Source organism: Otolemur garnettii, unplaced genomic scaffold (genome assembly GCF_000181295.1).
Source record: "Otolemur garnettii isolate 467f Iridium unplaced genomic scaffold, OtoGar3 scaffold00022, whole genome shotgun sequence".
Classification (NCBI taxonomy): Eukaryota; Metazoa; Chordata; class Mammalia; order Primates; family Galagidae; genus Otolemur; species Otolemur garnettii.
Window position 1 is genome coordinate 19,891,321 of NW_003852417.1, and position 17,278 is coordinate 19,908,598.

General features: G+C 48.2%; 1 protein-coding gene across 1 annotated transcript; it reads right to left on the reverse strand.

The window, feature by feature from the left end:
* Positions 1-243: 243 nt before the first annotated feature.
* On the reverse strand, positions 244-10,628 carry CUNH2orf71 (chromosome unknown C2orf71 homolog). Its single transcript, XM_003787565.1, has 2 exons — positions 6,934-10,628; positions 244-442 (listed from the first exon to the last, which is right to left on the reverse strand). The coding sequence occupies exons 1-2, from the start codon at positions 10,626-10,628 to the stop codon at positions 244-246; spliced, it is 3,894 nt and encodes a 1,297-aa protein (XP_003787613.1).
* Positions 10,629-17,278: the final 6,650 nt, after the last annotated feature.

The window sequence follows — 17,278 nt, forward strand, 5'->3', positions numbered from 1 at the left end:
CCCTGGAATGACTGAAGTATCATTGTGGGGTCTAAAGATCGGTTTGACCTTTGAACCCCCAGGCAAAGCAGGATCTGGGACTGAAAATTTAGCAGACTTGCTGGGTAGTGCACTTCCAAAGCTATCCAAGACACCTCAGTAGGAGTTTGATTTGCCCATCATCTGTGGGGCAGGCTGGACACTGGGCTGTCATTTTTTGCCTCTGGGATGACTGATGTCAGCATGATTCTGCTGGCCAGTCCCTCAGGCCGCCTCCTTCTGCTGGGGCTGTGCTTCTGGCTGGGATTTCTCCTGGGCGTGGCTTCCTCGGGGCTCCCGTTGCATTCCGTGGCCCAGCACGCAGAGCTCTGGGGGAGGTGCATGCCTGCTGCTGCCCTGCAGTTCTGGGGCAGAGGGGTTGCTCCAGGGCTCTGTGTCCTTCCCAAGGCTCTCCTCACTGCTACTGCCAAGACAAAGGACAAGGGCACATCAAACCCTGCCTCTCTGCTGTCCCTTCTGGCCTCTCCATGCTCCCTTTCTCGGCCCCACTGCCCGCTCCCACACACAGCCAGTCCTCCTCGGTGCCAAGCCTTGCCTTTCCATGTCAAGTTTACCTGTGTGGGGTTCCTGGCTGGTGCTTGTCTGGTGGGCACTGTGAGAGCTCAGGACAGGCTGAGTCCTGACCGGTCTCCTGATGTCCTGCTGCTTTGAACAAAGCAACTCCTTCAGGAGCTCTGTGAGGCGGGGCCTGTACTTTGTTTTTATTTTTTATTTATTTATTTTTGTTTGGTTTTTTTTTTTTTGAGACAGAGCCTCAAGCTGTTACCCTGGGTAGAGTGCTGTAGCATCACAGCTCACAGCAATCTCCAACTCCTGGGCTCAAGCGAGTCTCCTGCCTCCGCCTCCCAAGTAGCTGGGACTACAGGCACCCGCCACAACGCCTGGCTATATTTTAGTTGCAGCTGTCATCGTTTGGTGGGCCCAGGCTGGATTTGAACCCGCCAGCTCAGGTGTATGTGGCTGGTGCCTTAGCCACTTTAGCCACAGGCACTGAGCCTTTGTTTTTATTTTTAAAGTACTTTTTGTTTAATAAATAGCTAGGCTTAGCTAGTTGAATTAACAAAAACAACAAAGAGAAAAAGCTTTGAGCAGCTGCCTTTTCCTGAATAGAGTGAAATGGGAACTTCTGACCCAGCCCAGGCCAGGCATTTATCTAGAACAGAGCTTCCCAGCTGCTGAGAGACAGTCAAGAGGGGATTTGAATGGGGAGCGCCCTGCCTGAGCCTCAGCCTGACTGAACCCTGTTGGGAGCATGGATTGGAGGGGGTCACAGCACAGAGCAGGCCTAGGCCAGCAGGGCCCAGCTCAGAAAGTCACACTGGCTGTGGGCAGGGAGCCTGGAGTCTGACTGCCTGAGTTCAAGTCCTGGCTCTTCTGTTTGCCAGCTGTGTACCACGTAACATGTTAGTTAGTGCCTCTGAGTCTCAGTTTCCTTCTTTATGAAAAGGAAATAATAATAGTTTCCATCTCACTGGGCACTCACGGGTATCAGTATTGGATGAACGTGTACAATTCTTGGCATGCTGACCAGCACAGGTAAGGGCTCAGTGAACAGTAGCTGTCACTATGGTGCGGCACGGTAGAATTAATAGGAAGTCACACTGGGAAAGGACTCTAGGGACCACCCTATCACACTAGGGTGGGCGCTGGAGGCTCAGAGAGCAGCCAAGGTGGGACCCCAGGCCCCCACGCACGGACCACCGGAAGGCCCTTCCCTCTGCCCATGAGCTTTATTACATGGTGTGTTCAGTGTTGTGCAGTGAAGCTTACGTTGGATGCCAACCAGGGGAGGACAAGTTTGTGCCTGGATCTAAACAAGACCAAGGTGCTGGGAGTGGGGGAGGGGATAGGTGGGACAGATGCAAGGAGGAGCCCCTCACTGTGCCTCAGAGCCAGTTTCATTGTGTCAGCCTCTGACCCCATCACAGGTCCCTGCAGGCGTTCAGCGGGCCCAGTGTGCTCGGTGGGTCACAGTTCCCACCTCCTTTCTCTCTGAGCCTCTCCTGAAGCAGGGGTCACATGTGCAGGATGCCTTTCACCCACCAACTGACCCTTGAGGAATGGGAGGGGGCCATGCTCAGAGGCAAGGCTGTGGCACGCAGCTCTGCAGAGGCTGACATTGTGGCCTGGCGCACAATTTGGTCTAGAACTGTATCTTCCCTAACTCCAGACGGGATCCATGTCTGCGTGAGGCCTGGGCTAAGGGGTTGCTTTTCCTGATTGTTAACACGTGGCTGTGGTTCTGCCCCTTCCCAGAACTGCTGGGGAGGCAGACTGTTCCCTCCCTCCCCCAGCCCTGCTGGCCAATGAGTGGCCTGACCTGGAAGGCTGAGTGGAGGCTGCAGAGCTCCTGCCCAGGCAGTCCAGGCCAGGGAAAGAAAGTGCTGCATTTAGGGGAGAAAGACCCTTCTTGAGTGCACACAGGTCCCCCAAATCCCGAGACCCAGAGACTGGCACCTGCACTAGTGGAGTCAACATATAAATAACAGCTGAAGCTTAGTCACTGAGCTTCCTGGGCAAGCCTCCAGGGACTGTTCCCAACCCCCAGGGCCCCAGGATCGGGAGCATATAAACATCATCCTTTTTTCTAAAAAAGAGGGCTCATGTCTAGTACAGGGTGACCAGAAGGGTACCCAGGCTGGTGTAGCCTGTTCACCTTGCAAGCTGCATTCACAGCAAGATGTGTGGGTGTGCCCGTGTTCCCGCAAGTCCCTGCTTGGGGAAATAGCCTGTTCTGGGCGGTCCCTGGCTCCCTGGCACTGGCTTATTACACTATCTTGTGAAAATCATGCCCAGTCCCTGGTATCGTTCCCTGCCCTTTACACAGCAGCAAAGGCTTGGTGCCCTTAGAGCCGGCATACTTCTGCTCCCCTGTGCAAACTTTGCACCTGGTGGAGTGGGAGTGAAGCTGGGGAATGAGCACTCCCCATCATGTGCTCACAGTTTGGAATGGCTTAGAGGTCTGTGGTCATAGTAAGAGGAGGGGAGTGGGTGCGAGTCATTATATGACCTTCCACGTGACCTTGGGAAGGCTTCTGCTTAAGTATCCTCCTCTCTCTTTTAAGCCACAAGTACCTCCTCCCATCCCGCCCCAAGTATTGAGATTCAGGATATAAAACAACCTTTTAGGCTGCCCTGTTCCAGGGAGAAGCCTGAGAGAAGGGCATTATTTTCTTCTTGAACAATTTTATGTTACTTTATTATTGCTCCTGCTGGTTTAAAACGTTAGTGTTTTTAATTAATGCCATTTTATCGTCCTTGTTCTCTCAAGCTCCTCTCCTGAAGGGCACAGTTTTAGAAATCTAATAACTGAATAAGTGGTTAGAGTGAGGAATAATGTATTAACATTTATAGAGGTTCTTAGATGAAAACCACTGTGCTGTAGGAAGCTCATTTTAGATTTAAGAAAAGAGGAACGTTACATTAAGATTCTTGCAAAAATAATCAATATTTCATTTCTTTCAAGTGGCGGGGGAAGTTTATCTAACTATAATAAAGCACAGCTTTCCTGAGATAATATCTTTATTTAAAATTGACTGTGGACATAGCAAGACCTTCTCTCCACAAAAAATTACCAAAATTAGCCAGGTGTGATAGTGTGTGCTTATAGTCCCAGCTACTTGGGAGCCTGAGGGGGGAGGATTGCTTGATTGCAGGAGTTTTGAAGTTGCAGTGAGCTATGATCAGGCCACTGTACTCTAGCCCAAGCAATACTGCAAGACTATGTCTCAAAAATAAAATAAATCAACAAAAAATTGACTGCTGAAAACTTTGTAAAAAATTACCATGTACCCCTGGTAAAATTACCATGATGCATAGTAAAGTTTGCAATATGCTTCATTCTGGCAGAATTTAACTGGTGATTTACACAATTGTGGGCAAGACAAAGATAGGGGGGACTGGTGGCGATTATCTGATCTGATATTAAGGCACACTGACAACGTACAGAAATCAGTAGTAAACAATCTGAGCAAGAAACCAAGAAAGTAATCCCACTTACGACAGCTACAAATAAAATGAAATACCAAAGAAGAAATCTAATGAAAGAGGTGAAAAATCTCTATAATGAAAATTATAAAACGTCGCTGAAAGGAGTGGAAAAGATGCAAAAAGATGGGAAGATATTCCATGCTCGTGGTTCAGAAGACTCAATATTGTTAAAATGTCCTTACTACCCAAAGCAATCTACAGATTCAGTGCGATCCCCATCAAAATACCAATGACATTCTTCACAAAAATAGAAAAAGTCATCCCCAAATTTATATGGAACCACAAAAGACTGAGAATAGTCAAAGCCACCCTGAGCAAAAAGAACAAAACTGGAGGAATCACATTACCCGACTTCCACTTATATTACGGAGTTGTAGTAACCAACAGTGCAGTACTGACATAAACATAGACACATAGACCGGTGGGACAGATAGAGAGCCCCCAAATAAGTCCACATATCTATAGTGAAATTATCTTTGACAAAGTTGCCAAGAATATAGAGTGCTAAAAGGGCAGTCTCTTCAATAAATGTTGCTAGGAAAACTGGGTATCTATATATAGAGGATTGAAACTAGACTTTTATCTCCTGCTATATACAAAAGTTAAATCTAAAGGGATTAAAGACTTAAATCTAAGACCTGAAACTATAAAACTACTAAAAGAAAACATTGGAGAAATGCTTCAGGACATTGGTCTGGGCAAGGAGTTCTTGAGTAATATCAAAAGCATAGGAAACCAAAGTGAAATTGGGCAATTGGGCTCTCAGTAAGCGAAATACCTTCTGCACAGGAAAGGAAACAATCAACAAAGCGAAGACACAGCCCACAGAATGGGAGAAAATATTTGCAAACTGCCTGTCTGACAAGGGATTAATAGCTAGAATAGATTCGGAGTTCCACCAACGTAATAGGAAAAGATCAGATAATTCCATTAAACAACAGGCAAAGGATCTGAATAGGCATTTTTTCAAAAGAAGACGTACGAATGCCAACGGGTCTCTGAAAAAAGGCTCAACGTGATTAGTCATCAAAGAAATGCAAATCAAAACTATAATGAGGTGCCATTTCATCCCAGTTAAAATGGCTTTTATCAAGAAGACAGGCAGTGATAAATGCTGGCGACGGTGTGGAGAAAGGTTAACCCTTGTACCTTGTTGATGGAAATCTAGATTAGTGCAATAACTATGGAGAGCAGAATGGAGACTCCTCAAAAAACTGAAAAATATTGAAAATAGAACGACCATCTGACCTAGCAGTCACACTGCTGGGTGTATAACTAAAGGATGGGAATTCAGGATGTGGAAAAGATATCTGCACTCGTGTGTTATTGCAGCCGTATTCACAATAGCCAAGAAGTGGATCAAACTAAGTGTCCGCTGATGAATGAATGGATAAAGAAACCGTGGTACATATACACAATGGAATATTATACACGGAGAGCTGCCAAAAAAGAATGAAACAACATGGATGGAACTGGAGAACATTATGTTAAGTGAAATGAGACAAACACTGAAAGACAAATCTTGCATATTTTCATGCATATGTGGGAACTCAATATTAAAAACAAATAGATCTCATGGAGACAGATAGTACAATCATGGTTCCCGGAGGCTGGGAAGGGTAGCAGGGGTGGTGGTGGTGGGCAGGGGGGGGGAGAGGGGATGAAGAGGGGGATGGTTAATGGGTGCAAAAATGTAGTTGGATAGAACAAAGAATATTTGACAGGACAACAAAGTGACCATAATCACCAATAAGTTTGGGTATACATTATAATAACTAGAAGAGTAGAATGTTCCTACACAAAGACATGAGAAATACCTGAGGTGATGGACACCCTAATTACCCTGCCTTGTTTAATCTCCATTGCATCAAACACCACATGTACCCTGTAAAGGTGTACAACTATTATGTACCCATAATACATAAAAATTAAAAAAATAAAAAAATCTAGATAATTAACATAAAAGACGCATTGAGAAGAGTTCTCTCAGAGGCCTCAGATTTACGTTGCCCACCATGCCACCATTCCGGAAGAGGCCTATTTCCCTGTGGATTCTGTAAAACAACCACCTAACGTGGAGTCCTCTCAGTGGCCTGCCGTGGCGCTGCTGTGCCTCATGCCCCACCGGCACCATGGGCCAGGCCTGTCTGCACAGATGTGTCCATGACATGCACGTCACTGCCCTGGGAGGAAGGCACACTTGGAACTCAGCCTCACTTAGATTTTGGTGCTCAGCACTCAGGAAGTCTTGTTCTTACTCCACAAACCCCTGCAGTTGGAGGAGAAATCAAGCCAGTGTGTGGGGGTGGGAAGCCAAACATTTATGTTCTGTATCTTCAGGGCCAGCCAATCTTAAGGTGTGGTCTGGGGACCCCTGCGTATCCCCGAGACATTTCCAGGGGCCTGATGAAGTCAAAATTACTTTCAGCACTATACTAAGATGTCACTTGTCCTTCACACTCATTTTTGTGTGGGTTCTGGGTTCTGTGCCCTGGGAGCACATAGTTTGAGAGCCTCCCACCGGGGTGCTGGTCCACTGTAGTGAACCACAAACAACAGAAGCTAGGCTGCTGGTCCCAGACAGGGTGGCAGCCGGCCAACCACATGGGGGAACTTGGTCCATCTCACTTTCCCTAGCTGTAAAATAAGAAGCGGGTGGGGTTGGACAAACTTGATTGTTTGGGGCTTTATTTCTAATACAGCAGACCCTCTTTTCAATTAAAACCTTCCCCAGAACCTGAAGCATGATGTAGCAGGCAGAACACTCTGACTCAGGTGGGAGGAGGCTGGAGCTCCCCCACACCTCTCTGCTCCACCTGCCTGAGTTTGAGCCCCAAGGGCTGCTTGCTTTGCTTGTCCCTATGCCAAGCAACAGAAGGGCAGTGGCCCCAGGATACTTCTTACCTGCTTTGGCTGAGCTGAGAGTCACAAGAAGTGCCAGTCAAGCCGGAGGCAGGCAGTGGCAGTCTGGCACCCGGCCGACGGTCAGAAGCTGTCCTCCTGACGAAGGGCAGAGGGTTGAGGGCACACAGAGCCCCTCTCCTCTGTGAATCTGCCCTCAGCCTAGGCCCTGAGCTGCTCCTCCAGCCTCCTGCTGGGCTCCTGAGAGGGCCCCCAGCCTCTGGTGGGGTCAGCGACTGGGCTGTTGAGAGTGGCAATCTAGTTTCAAACAGAGAGGAGGCTGCTGGGCAGAATATGGAACATGTATTCCCAGAAACTTGGGCAGTGTCAGCTCGACTGTCTTCAGAGTCTCTTGTTTCCTTGTGCCCCTGAGACAGGGACACTGGGGATGATGGGGAGGGAAGAGAGGAAGGGGAGCTTGCTTCTGGGCACTGGGTGGGAGGGCTGGAGGCCTTGTGCTGGCGTTGGGGGGAAGCTCGCTTCTTCCCTGTTGGAGGGCTTAGCACCCTGGGGCTCATTGGCGGGCTGGGGACTCCAGGGCTGAGTGGGGGGCTAGGGGACCCCTGCACAGTGGGGGAACTGGGTTGGGCAGGTCTGTGAGAGGAGGGCAGGCTCGGGGGTGTCTTGTCTGCTGGGGGCACCCAGTGTGCCTTTGTGGGAGAGGCCTTCCTGGCCGTCGGGGAGCTTCTCTCTCGGCTCTGCCTTGGGGCCTCTGGAGAACGTGGCCCTTGTGTTGGTCTAGCCAGGCTGAGATCTGAGGTCCTGTTCTGCCAAGATGTGTGGCTGGAGTGGTGCCAGGGCACTGCCCTCCGGGGCTGCTGGTTGAGGCTTGGGGCCTTCTCTGCTTGTCCCTGGCCCTGAGCGCTGCCCTCCGCCTCTGGGTTTTGGCTGGTGGCTGGTGGGTGGCTCAGGTCCAAGGCAGGCTTTCTGGGACTGCTCTTGCTGATTGCTGGCCCTGTGCTGCGGGACCTAGGGGGGCTGGCAGTGCCCTTGCTGGGCAGCAAGTCCACAGGGCTCATGGAGGCTCTCAGCTTTGGAGAAGCCCACGTTCTCCTCCTGGCAGTGCCAGCTCCTCCCAGCCCTGGTACTGGGGTCCCTTCAGGGGAGCTCTCTGCTGACTTACTGCTCTCTGGGGACTCCAGAGATGTGAATGATTTGTCCATCATAACTTCCAGAGGTGGTGGAGGGAGGTGCTCTTGGTCCCCCTCCATTTTATAGCTGATGTCCGTACTCCTGGGTGCTTCTGCTGTAAGCATGGGGGGAAAGATAGGTGCTATGGGCCTCCAGCCTGTGCCCACTCTGGGAGGTTCTCTGCCCAGTGCTGGGGAAATCTGGGGCTTAGGATACAAAGGGGCAAGTCCCCTGTAAATAGGAAATCTGGGTGGCATGATGGGGACCCCCCACCTCCTGAGGCAGGGGCTTGACCCAGAGTTCTTGGAATCCCCCTCTGTCCTCACACTCTCAATGGGACTGAAAGCTTCAATAAGTTTCTTGACTGATGTTCTGGTGGGACAGCCCCTGTCTGGAGCCCTGGGAGCCTCAATATCCTCATCTGATTGGGTGGCACTGGGAAGTTTCTCAGCTTTCCCTGGCCAAGGCTGTTCGCCTTCAGGCTGGGGATTACATTTCTGCAAAATGCTTTTGTCTTGACTGGGCAAAATGCTGAAGTTCTTGGTGAGAGATGCCCTGAGCTTGCTAGTGGTGCTGCTGGGCCTGACTTTAGAGCTGTTGGGCCACAGAGCTCTGGGCTGTTGCGTCTGCTCCTGGCTCTGCCCATGACTCTGCCCCTGACTCTGCCCCTGCCCTTTGGCACCCAGGGCATAAAATGCCTCTAGCCTCTGACTCAGGTCCCTCTGGACACTCCTAAGCTCCTGGAGGGTGGGGTCCTCCACCTGGCTCTGAATACAGGACTCTGACTGGGACCTCCTCTGCCTCCCGGGGGCCCGCCTGCCACCACTGACTGTGTTAGGTCTTACAGGGACCACTGGCCTTCCCTCCTCCTCCTCAGTCCAGTCCTGGTGTGAAGAGGGCACAGGAACAAACTTGATCCTTTCACTGATGGATTCCTTCATCTTCAGAATCATTTCCCGGGCCTGGGGGCTCTTAAGCCTCCTGGGGCGGGACTGAAATGGGCTTTCCCGGTTAGCAGGTGAAGACTGTGGCCGGGAATGTGGCCCTTTTTGCTGCCATGCACACAGATTCAGACTGCTAATTTCATCCTCCTCCTCTGAGCTGCTGTCTTCGGCTTCACTAAGGGACACAGTATGCATCAACCCGGAGCTTGTAGAAACATGTGCCTCTGCAGGCACCCCAGTCCTGAAGGCATCGCTCGGAGTGCTTTTGCCCGGCTCTAGAGGCCTGGAGGTGACATTCCCGGGGGCTAGGTGGGAGGGGCTTGGGCCCCTTGCTTCCCCCTGTGCTGCTGGCTGCACCTTTGCCAGAGGAGGCCTTGAGAGCGGGCAGTCCTGGGGCCTGTCTGAACCCAACCAGGATGGTCCGTGCTGCCAGGCCTGTCCTGGTGGCCTGGTCTCCACAGGCGGGGGAGTCCCTGGCTTCCATTCTGTAGGCTCTGGCACACAGTCCCAGCTGTTTTGCTTGGCTAGCTTGTCCACAGACTGCAGGGACTCATTGTCGGCACCGATACCACTGTCTTCAGAGCACAAGGGTGGACCCTGCACCCCAGGGTCGCTGTGGCTGCTTGCCAGGCTCTCTAGCTGCCCGAGAGCCCTCAGGAGGCGTTCGTCCATGCTCCTCTTCAGGCTCAGCTTGTTTTCCAAGTGGCTTGCAGCAGAGTGGAGGTAGCTGCTGGAGCCCTCCAGACAGCTGCCGGTGAGCGCGGCCACCGTGCCATTGAGCGCTTGCAGCTTGCTGACTGTGTACTGCAGCAGCTGTTGCAGGAGGTCTGGCTGCTCCCAGGGCTCTCCTTTCCTGGAAGGCCAAGCCAGATCCTCCTTCACCTCCTGGAGCAGCACTTCTCCATCCTTGGAGATCTCCCCGAGCAGCTGGCTGACCTCCTCGGAGCACAGCAGCAGGAAGCTGAGCATGGGCTGCAGCAGCTCCCGAGTCTGGGTGGCCTGACGCATGATGCACAGGATTGCTTCGTATTTGGAGAGGCTGGAGTGCAGATAGGCATAAGTGCGCTGGTGGGCCTGTACCAGGGGCTCGGGGAAATCCACTTTGCCTTCAGACCCCAAAGCTGGGAGCGGGGTTTGGCAGCAATGGCACTGTTTGCTCGACCTGTGGGATTCTGGCTTCCTTTCCCATTTGGAGGTCTCCTCACTCTCTTCCCCAGAACAGGCTGCCCCCTGGGAGCGGTGGGAGCCCTGCGTCTTCAATGGAACACCCTTAGCCGTGCGGCTGTGTGATTTGTTCAGCTGGGATGGAGAGGTTTTGTTTTCTGGGCTCCTTCCTTCCACATCTTTCCTTTTGCATGAAGCGGGATCTCCCATGAGCTGACAAAGACCTTTAGCCTTGGTCTGGCTCCTCCTGGAACCTGGGTGCTCCCCTGTTGGCTCCCGTCCCTGGCGGAGGGACCCCCCAGTATCATAGCAGGAGGAGTTTTTAACTAGCAAAGGGATGGAACCTCTTTCACTGGCCCCCTGCCGTCCAGGCAGAATTGCCTTGGGCTTTTTCAAAAACTGAATGCCACTCTTTGCAACGCTGTTTACAATGTCACTGTGAGAAGGTGTACACCCCATGATTTCAGCCTGCAGTCAACTTCCACCCCCCACCTTCACGATTTTCAAGAGAATTATATTTGAAATAGCAACAAAAGGCAATCTTACTAGTCCATCCAGGCAGGTTTCAGACCAGAATCCTTCGAAGCCCATGGTCCCACGTCCTGAACTTGGCCCCAGCTTGCCTCACTTCCTTGGCCCTGCTGTGAAGAGGGTGTAGTATTCGTTGTCCTGTTGTCATCTAAGTTTTGAACTCCCTGCAGTTAGTGAGCAGCGGGATGATTCTGAGGGCCTCAGTCTTGAGGATTATGGGCTGCGTTTTGCTCGTGTCCTGACAGATGTGGATGGCAAGCAGAGCTTAAGCCTATTAGGTTAATCATGCCCCAGCCAGTCAGCACTCGCAGTGTGTTCTAATATAGAAGTTCTCAGCATTTACTATCTTGGGAAGCGGATTATTTTTGCACGTGCTTATGCTTTTAATTCTGTTCAGACGCCTGCCATATGAAACCTACAGAAATGAGCCATAATTGCAAAAGGCTCTGGAAGAGACGCATGTGTAGAGGAGAAGCACAGGCTTGCTGATTACAGACCCTGGAAGAGAAGCGACCTTCACGGTTTAATAAGGGCAAACTGGCTGAGTGTGCTCCAATCAGCCATTATCCAGAAGACCCCCCCAAACACAGAGTAGACAGAAATTGAAGGAGTGCATTGTTGTCTGTGCGGCTTATAAAACCCCACAACTCCATTCTAGTGACGGAGAACGTCTCTGAATAAGACAGTGAATGAAGAAGGCGGGTCACTTTCCTTCACACTAGAAAATTGAGTTAGATAGCAGGCATGCCATCTTCTCTGGTTTCGGGGGAGGGGAGAAGGGAGAAACAGAAAAAGTCACTGCCCTTTAGAGCCAAAGGCCAGTCACCATGGACCACAGGGACGCAGGTAGGCAATACTCTCCTGGGAAGTGGCTTTTTAGTAAACCTTTCTTATAAGAAAATGAGCTAACACTGGGCTGTGGAGAGCCATTTGGTCATTAGGAAGAGAGCTCAAGGGGAAAACATGGGTTTTTCTTGTTTGGCCCATCTCTCCACTCAAGCTGAGCACGCCTATGGCTAAGGGCAGCAGCCACCCCCTTTCAAACTGCTTTTATTTTACTTTTATTTATTTAAATTTAAGATTGATGTGAGGATACAAACAACTTGGTTACAATGTTTGCATTTGTTAGGTAGAACCCCTCTTGTAGTTGTGTCCCCCACCTAAAAGGTGTGTCATATACATGGTGTCCAATAAGAGGGAGCACACCAATCTCCCTCCTGCCTCCCTTCTCCCCCTTCTCCCCCTTCTCCCTCCCTTCCCCCTCCCGCAGCCTAAATTGAATTGAGTTTTTCTCTTCTGTGAGTATGTATTAGATCATCTACTGGGTTCACGTTAGTATTGAGTACGTCAGACACTTGCTTTTCCCTTCTTGTGATACTGTACTAAGAAAAATGTGTTTCAACTCCATCCAGGTTAACACACACACACACAAAGATGGAGTCAAACTGCTTTTAAACTTTATTTTCTGTCACTAAAGTCTAGCAAGGGCTTGGAGGAGAGAGACTTAAATCCCAATTCTGTCTTCTTTTAGTTCAGGCAACTTATGAAAGGTTTTTATCTTCCTTGGGCAGAGCTCAGCACTGAAATGGAGACAACGGGACTGGCTTCATGGCGCTGTTGCGGGGATGCAGTCAATGAGGGCTTGGTAAGGGCTTGACCCAGTGCTTGGCAGAGTAGGTACAAAAAAGAAAAAAAGTAGAATTCTTTACCCCTGGCCCTGAAGCTAGGCCACCTACAATAATAAAAGTCCTAAGAAAACTCACTGGCTCCTAAGGACCAAGCTCCAGCCCTTTCCTGAATGGTCTGGAGATAACTGCTACTGGTGGGCTTGGAGCCCCCCGACCCTGCCGTGCTCAGCACACTGCCGCTCAGCACTCTGCTAAGGGCTCATTGTGTCGTTTCTCTGCTTTACACAATGATTCCCACTGTCTGGAGGAGGAAGGGAAGTGGGGAGGGGAGACTTTTATTTAACCATTTCCTATTTTTGGACATCTAGATTGTTGCCAATTTTGAATTTTCCAAATAGAAAAAAAATATTGCTTGGAGCACATCTGAACATCTCCTGAAGTTGCTGAGATTGGCATTGATATTCTGGCTTTACGGTCTTCGTTTTCTCTTACTAAGCCCAGTACAAAGCATGAAAATAACACCATGGGTGTCAGGACTTAGGTCAGCGTCCTGTGCTAGCTGGAGACTGGCCACTGGAGCTGGGTGCAGAGCCTCATGCCTGTTACAGCCCAGTGCCCCAGAGTGCATCATTAATGAAGTTCGCTGATTATGTTTATTTGAAGCAGAACTCAGGGGAAACACAAAGCTGAATTAGTGCCTGGGGGTGAGCCACACTGGGCATCAAGATGTCTCATTTGTCATAGTGCTGGCTGGCCCGTAAACAAGGGCACCATGTGGGGAGACTCTTCTTTCCCCTTTGAGTCTTCATTTACCGGCATCTCATTCTGAAAGACGCTTTATGTATCAGTACTGTGCGCTAACCGATTGCGTAACTGGAGCTCTTGAAAGACGCTTTATGTAAATGCTCCTCCTCTCGGGATTCGGGATTCGGGTCCCTGCTTGACTCATTTTGTGAAAAACTTTGATCTCAGTGGCTAAAATTATTCCCAAACCAATGATCAAAATCAAAGTATTTGCTTGGAGGATCTGCTGTCAGGTAGCTCTGTACTTTGTAGACTGGTTTCCTTGATTATTCCAAATAATTTAGGAAGCTCTTTGTTCCCTGTCATTCATTTTTCATTAAGACCAACTTTTGTTTTTTCCTCTCTTTTTAAGTTGGGGTTGCTTCAAACAAAAAGAAATGAATAAAAAATATTTTTGATGGGAATGTAAAAAATGGCACACATTAGGAAACTGATACTTAAATGTGTATACTATGATCTGTCTATTTCACTCCTAAGAATTTACCCAAGAATATTGAATGGAGAGGTCTGCAAAGAGACTGGTTAAAATATAAATGTTTATCAACAGGAAAATAGACAAAATGTATGTAATTGTACAATGGACTATTATCCAGAAATAAGAGGAAAGAATTACATAACAGCATGGACAAATTTGAAAATGATTATGATGAATGAAGGCAGGCAGGTATTATACATGTATTAAGTTTAAGAACAGGAAAAATTAATCTATAGTTATAGAACTCAGAAAAATGGGTGTTTCTGGGAAGAGCTACTGACTGGTTATGGACATGAAAGAATTTCTTAGGGTACTGGAAATTTTCTACATCTTGACCTGGGTGGTGGTTATATGAAATTATTTGAGCTGCACAATTAAGCTGTACACTTTATGTGTGTTAAACACGCACATACATCTCTTACTAAAGTTCAGTATTCTATGCTTTGTGCTTTGCTTAAAAGAATCCTAGCTATAATGCTCTTGGTCTTAGAAGTGTCTTTGTATTAGTTGTTTATTGTTGCATAGAAAACTACCCCAAAATTTAGCAGCTTGCAATAACAAACATTCTCTCTTGACCTCTGTAAGTCAAGAATTTCAGACCAACTCAGAAAAGAATCTCTCATGAGGTTGCACTCAAGATGTCAGCCCGAGTTGCCGTCATCTGAAGGCTTGACTGGGGTTGGATGATTTACCAAGTATAGCTCATCCATGTGACTGTGAACAGAAAGCCTCAATTCCTGCTGGATGTCTGCAGGAGGCCTCAGTTACTCTCTGTGTGGACCTCTCTTGCTTGAGTGTCCTTATAACACGGCAGCTGGCATCCCCCAGAGTGGGGTGGTCTAAGAGAAAGCAAGGAGGAGGCCACTGTGCCTAGATTTCAGAAGTCACCTTTATTTTTTCCACATTCTATTTTTTAGAAGCCAGTTTCTAAGGATAGTCCAAACTCAAGGAGAGAAAAATTAGGCTCTATCTCAAAGAGTCACTAAAATAAACAAATAAATAAATAGATTGGGGAATATTGTAGCTCAAATCATGATCTCCAAACCCAAACTGTGCATAGTAAACATTAGTTTCTAAGGTGCTAGTCCCTGCCTTTTAGCATGTTAGATACGTTCCATGGTTCTGAACTACTTGATTGGCAACTATTTCTAATGTGGCATCAATTTTGAGCCAAGAACCTAAACAATCTGAGAAATGTCTTCTCAGATTGTCAGCTTCACAGGTGGGCTCTCCTGAACTTTAAAAACTGAGAAAAAATTTCAAGGCCTAGCCTACATAGGTTCTTCAGATCTGAAGGAAAGCTCTTTGCAACATGATTCCCTGGTCCAGATGTGAGATGAACAGGTAATAGTAAGAAAACCAAGGAACTACTGTGGTGAGCTGGTAGGGAAAGGAAGTTGATGTTTGTGTGCCAGGTACTATGTTAAGCATGTCACACATCTTTTCAGAAGTTGGCCTCCCCTGCATTGCTTTGGAGAATCATCAGCCATCATTCATGAAAAATTGATCTAGCTATTGCTACATACCTTAGAGCAGTGGTTCTCAACCTTCCTAATGCCATGACCCTTTAATACAGTTCTTCATGTTGTGGTGACCCTCAACCATAAGATTATTTTCATTGTTAGTAGCAACTCAAAAAAGGGTCTCTCATGAGGTTGCACTCAAGGTGTCAGTCAGGGTTGCTGTCATCTGAAGGCTTGACTGGGGTTGGATGGTTTACTAAGGGCAGCTTATCCGCATGACTGTGGACAGAAAGCCTCAATTCCTGCTGGTTGTCTGCAGAAGGCTTCAGTTACTCTCCATGTGGGCCCCTCTCAATGTAGTTTCATTGCTAGTAGTGTTGTACCCCTGCAACCTGAAAGTATAGACTTGGACCCCACTTAAGTGCAAATCAATTGGAGGTTTATTAAGCTGCACAGAGGACTGCTGCTCTGAGTCAGTCAGTCCCAGTAGAGAGCAGGTTGCCTTACATAATTTTTTTGAGCAAGCATATTACAGAAGCAAGACATGGCTGGTTAGCTCAGGGCGAGGGGTTATAGCTTGGGGGTTACAATCTGGGTAAATTCCCACCATTATTCACCTAAGCTTGGGACTTATTTGTGCTTCCTTGTTTCGCCTCTGAGGGGGAAGGAGGAGGAGGGAGTCAAGCTGGGAACTTGTTCCATTCCCAGGGTTGACTCTGGGGGGTAGGGAGGCAGGCCTGTTTCCAGAGTTGACTCTGGGGGGAGGGAGGAAGAGGAAGGCAGGCTGAGAACCTGCCCATTTCAGTAGCAATGAAGATAATTTTATGGTTGGGGGTCACCACAACATGAAGAACTCTGTTAAAGGGTCATGGCATTAGGAAGGTTGAGAACCACTGCCTTAGAGCGATCCATCCAGAGTTTTTCATGTGATTAGCAATTCTATCAGAAACCAACAGGTGACATTCAGGTGTCTGCTCTAAGTGGCTTCTAATTTGGCAATCATATTAAAAAATACCTGTTTGTTTCTATTGACGCTTAGCATGCATGGCTTACTGTGTGAATTAGCCATCACATAGGCACCTTGAACTTTGAGGTTGACTACTTAACACTTGAGGTAAATTTCATGTATCTATGTAGCTTATATTAGGACTCAAAGTATCATAAACATATTAATATCTCAAATACGGAAAAAGTTCATATAGGTTCTTTTTTGCATGATAGTAAGAGATTTATTGAAATAGATTCAAATCTACCTATAAATTAGGTATTATTTTCAGGGTAGGATAACTGTTATAATAACCCCTGAATTTCAGTGACTTAACACAGAAAGGGTTATTATTCTTCACACAATACCAATGTAGAAGTTCCTAGTTGGGGTGTTCTCTTCCAAGTGGTGACTCAGGGATCCAAGCCCTTTCATTTTGAAACATCAACATCTTCAATACATGACCTCTAAGGCAGAAAGGGGAGAAAGTAGAGAGAAGGCAGACGGTGTTTGCCTGGTTGGCAATCATCACTTCTGCTTGTATTCTAATGGCTAGGACACATGATCCTACTTAGATGCAGAAGAAATAGGAAATGCAATCCAGGCAGCTGTTTTCCAGCAGTATCCCTATACTATAAAAGGGGAGTCCCAACTCTGAGGTCAAGTAGCCTTCTCTGCAACACCCATGTTTCTAGATGAGTTTCAAATTAACTTCTTCAAGTTAAGATAATTTGCTCAAGAAATACCAGGGTTTTGAATCTTGGTCCCTCTGATTCCCAAAGTCTGTGCTATTCCTACTATTTTTTCTTCTTGATAAGATGCCTGTATTTCAAGCTTCACTTGGAGTTGGACGTTTAACTATACTGTGTTTTTCAGTCACATGCATAGATTCTGGCCTTGTCATGAGAGGGGCCATAAGAGTCCATGAGAAACAATTACAGATTTGCTCTGCAGCCCAAAGAACTCCTCTAGGTTGTCATTCCAACTTCTTTGCCTTCGAATAGTCCTTTGGATTGATGACTTGGTCGAATGATCACTGGTTTCAATTTTGTCCTGGATGGGAAATTTCAGATACACTTGGCTCTAGTTCTAGATCCACAGGAAGACCCAAGCTCTGCCACCTCTAACCTCAGCCCAGACTTCTGGGTCTCTGGCCCTCAGCCGGCCCACCTCCAGGACTCAGCCCAGACTTCTGGGTCTCTGGCCCTCAGCCGGCCCACCTC

Coding starts and splice junctions, on each gene's coding strand:
- CUNH2orf71 (XM_003787565.1), bottom strand. CDS start 10,628: ATGGGGTGTACACCTTCTCACAGTGACATTGTAAACAGCGTTGCAAAG. Junction 443..6,933: donor TCTCAGCTCAGCCAAAGCAG/GTAAGAAGTATC, acceptor TTGTCTTGGCAG/TAGCAGTGAGGAGAGCCTTG.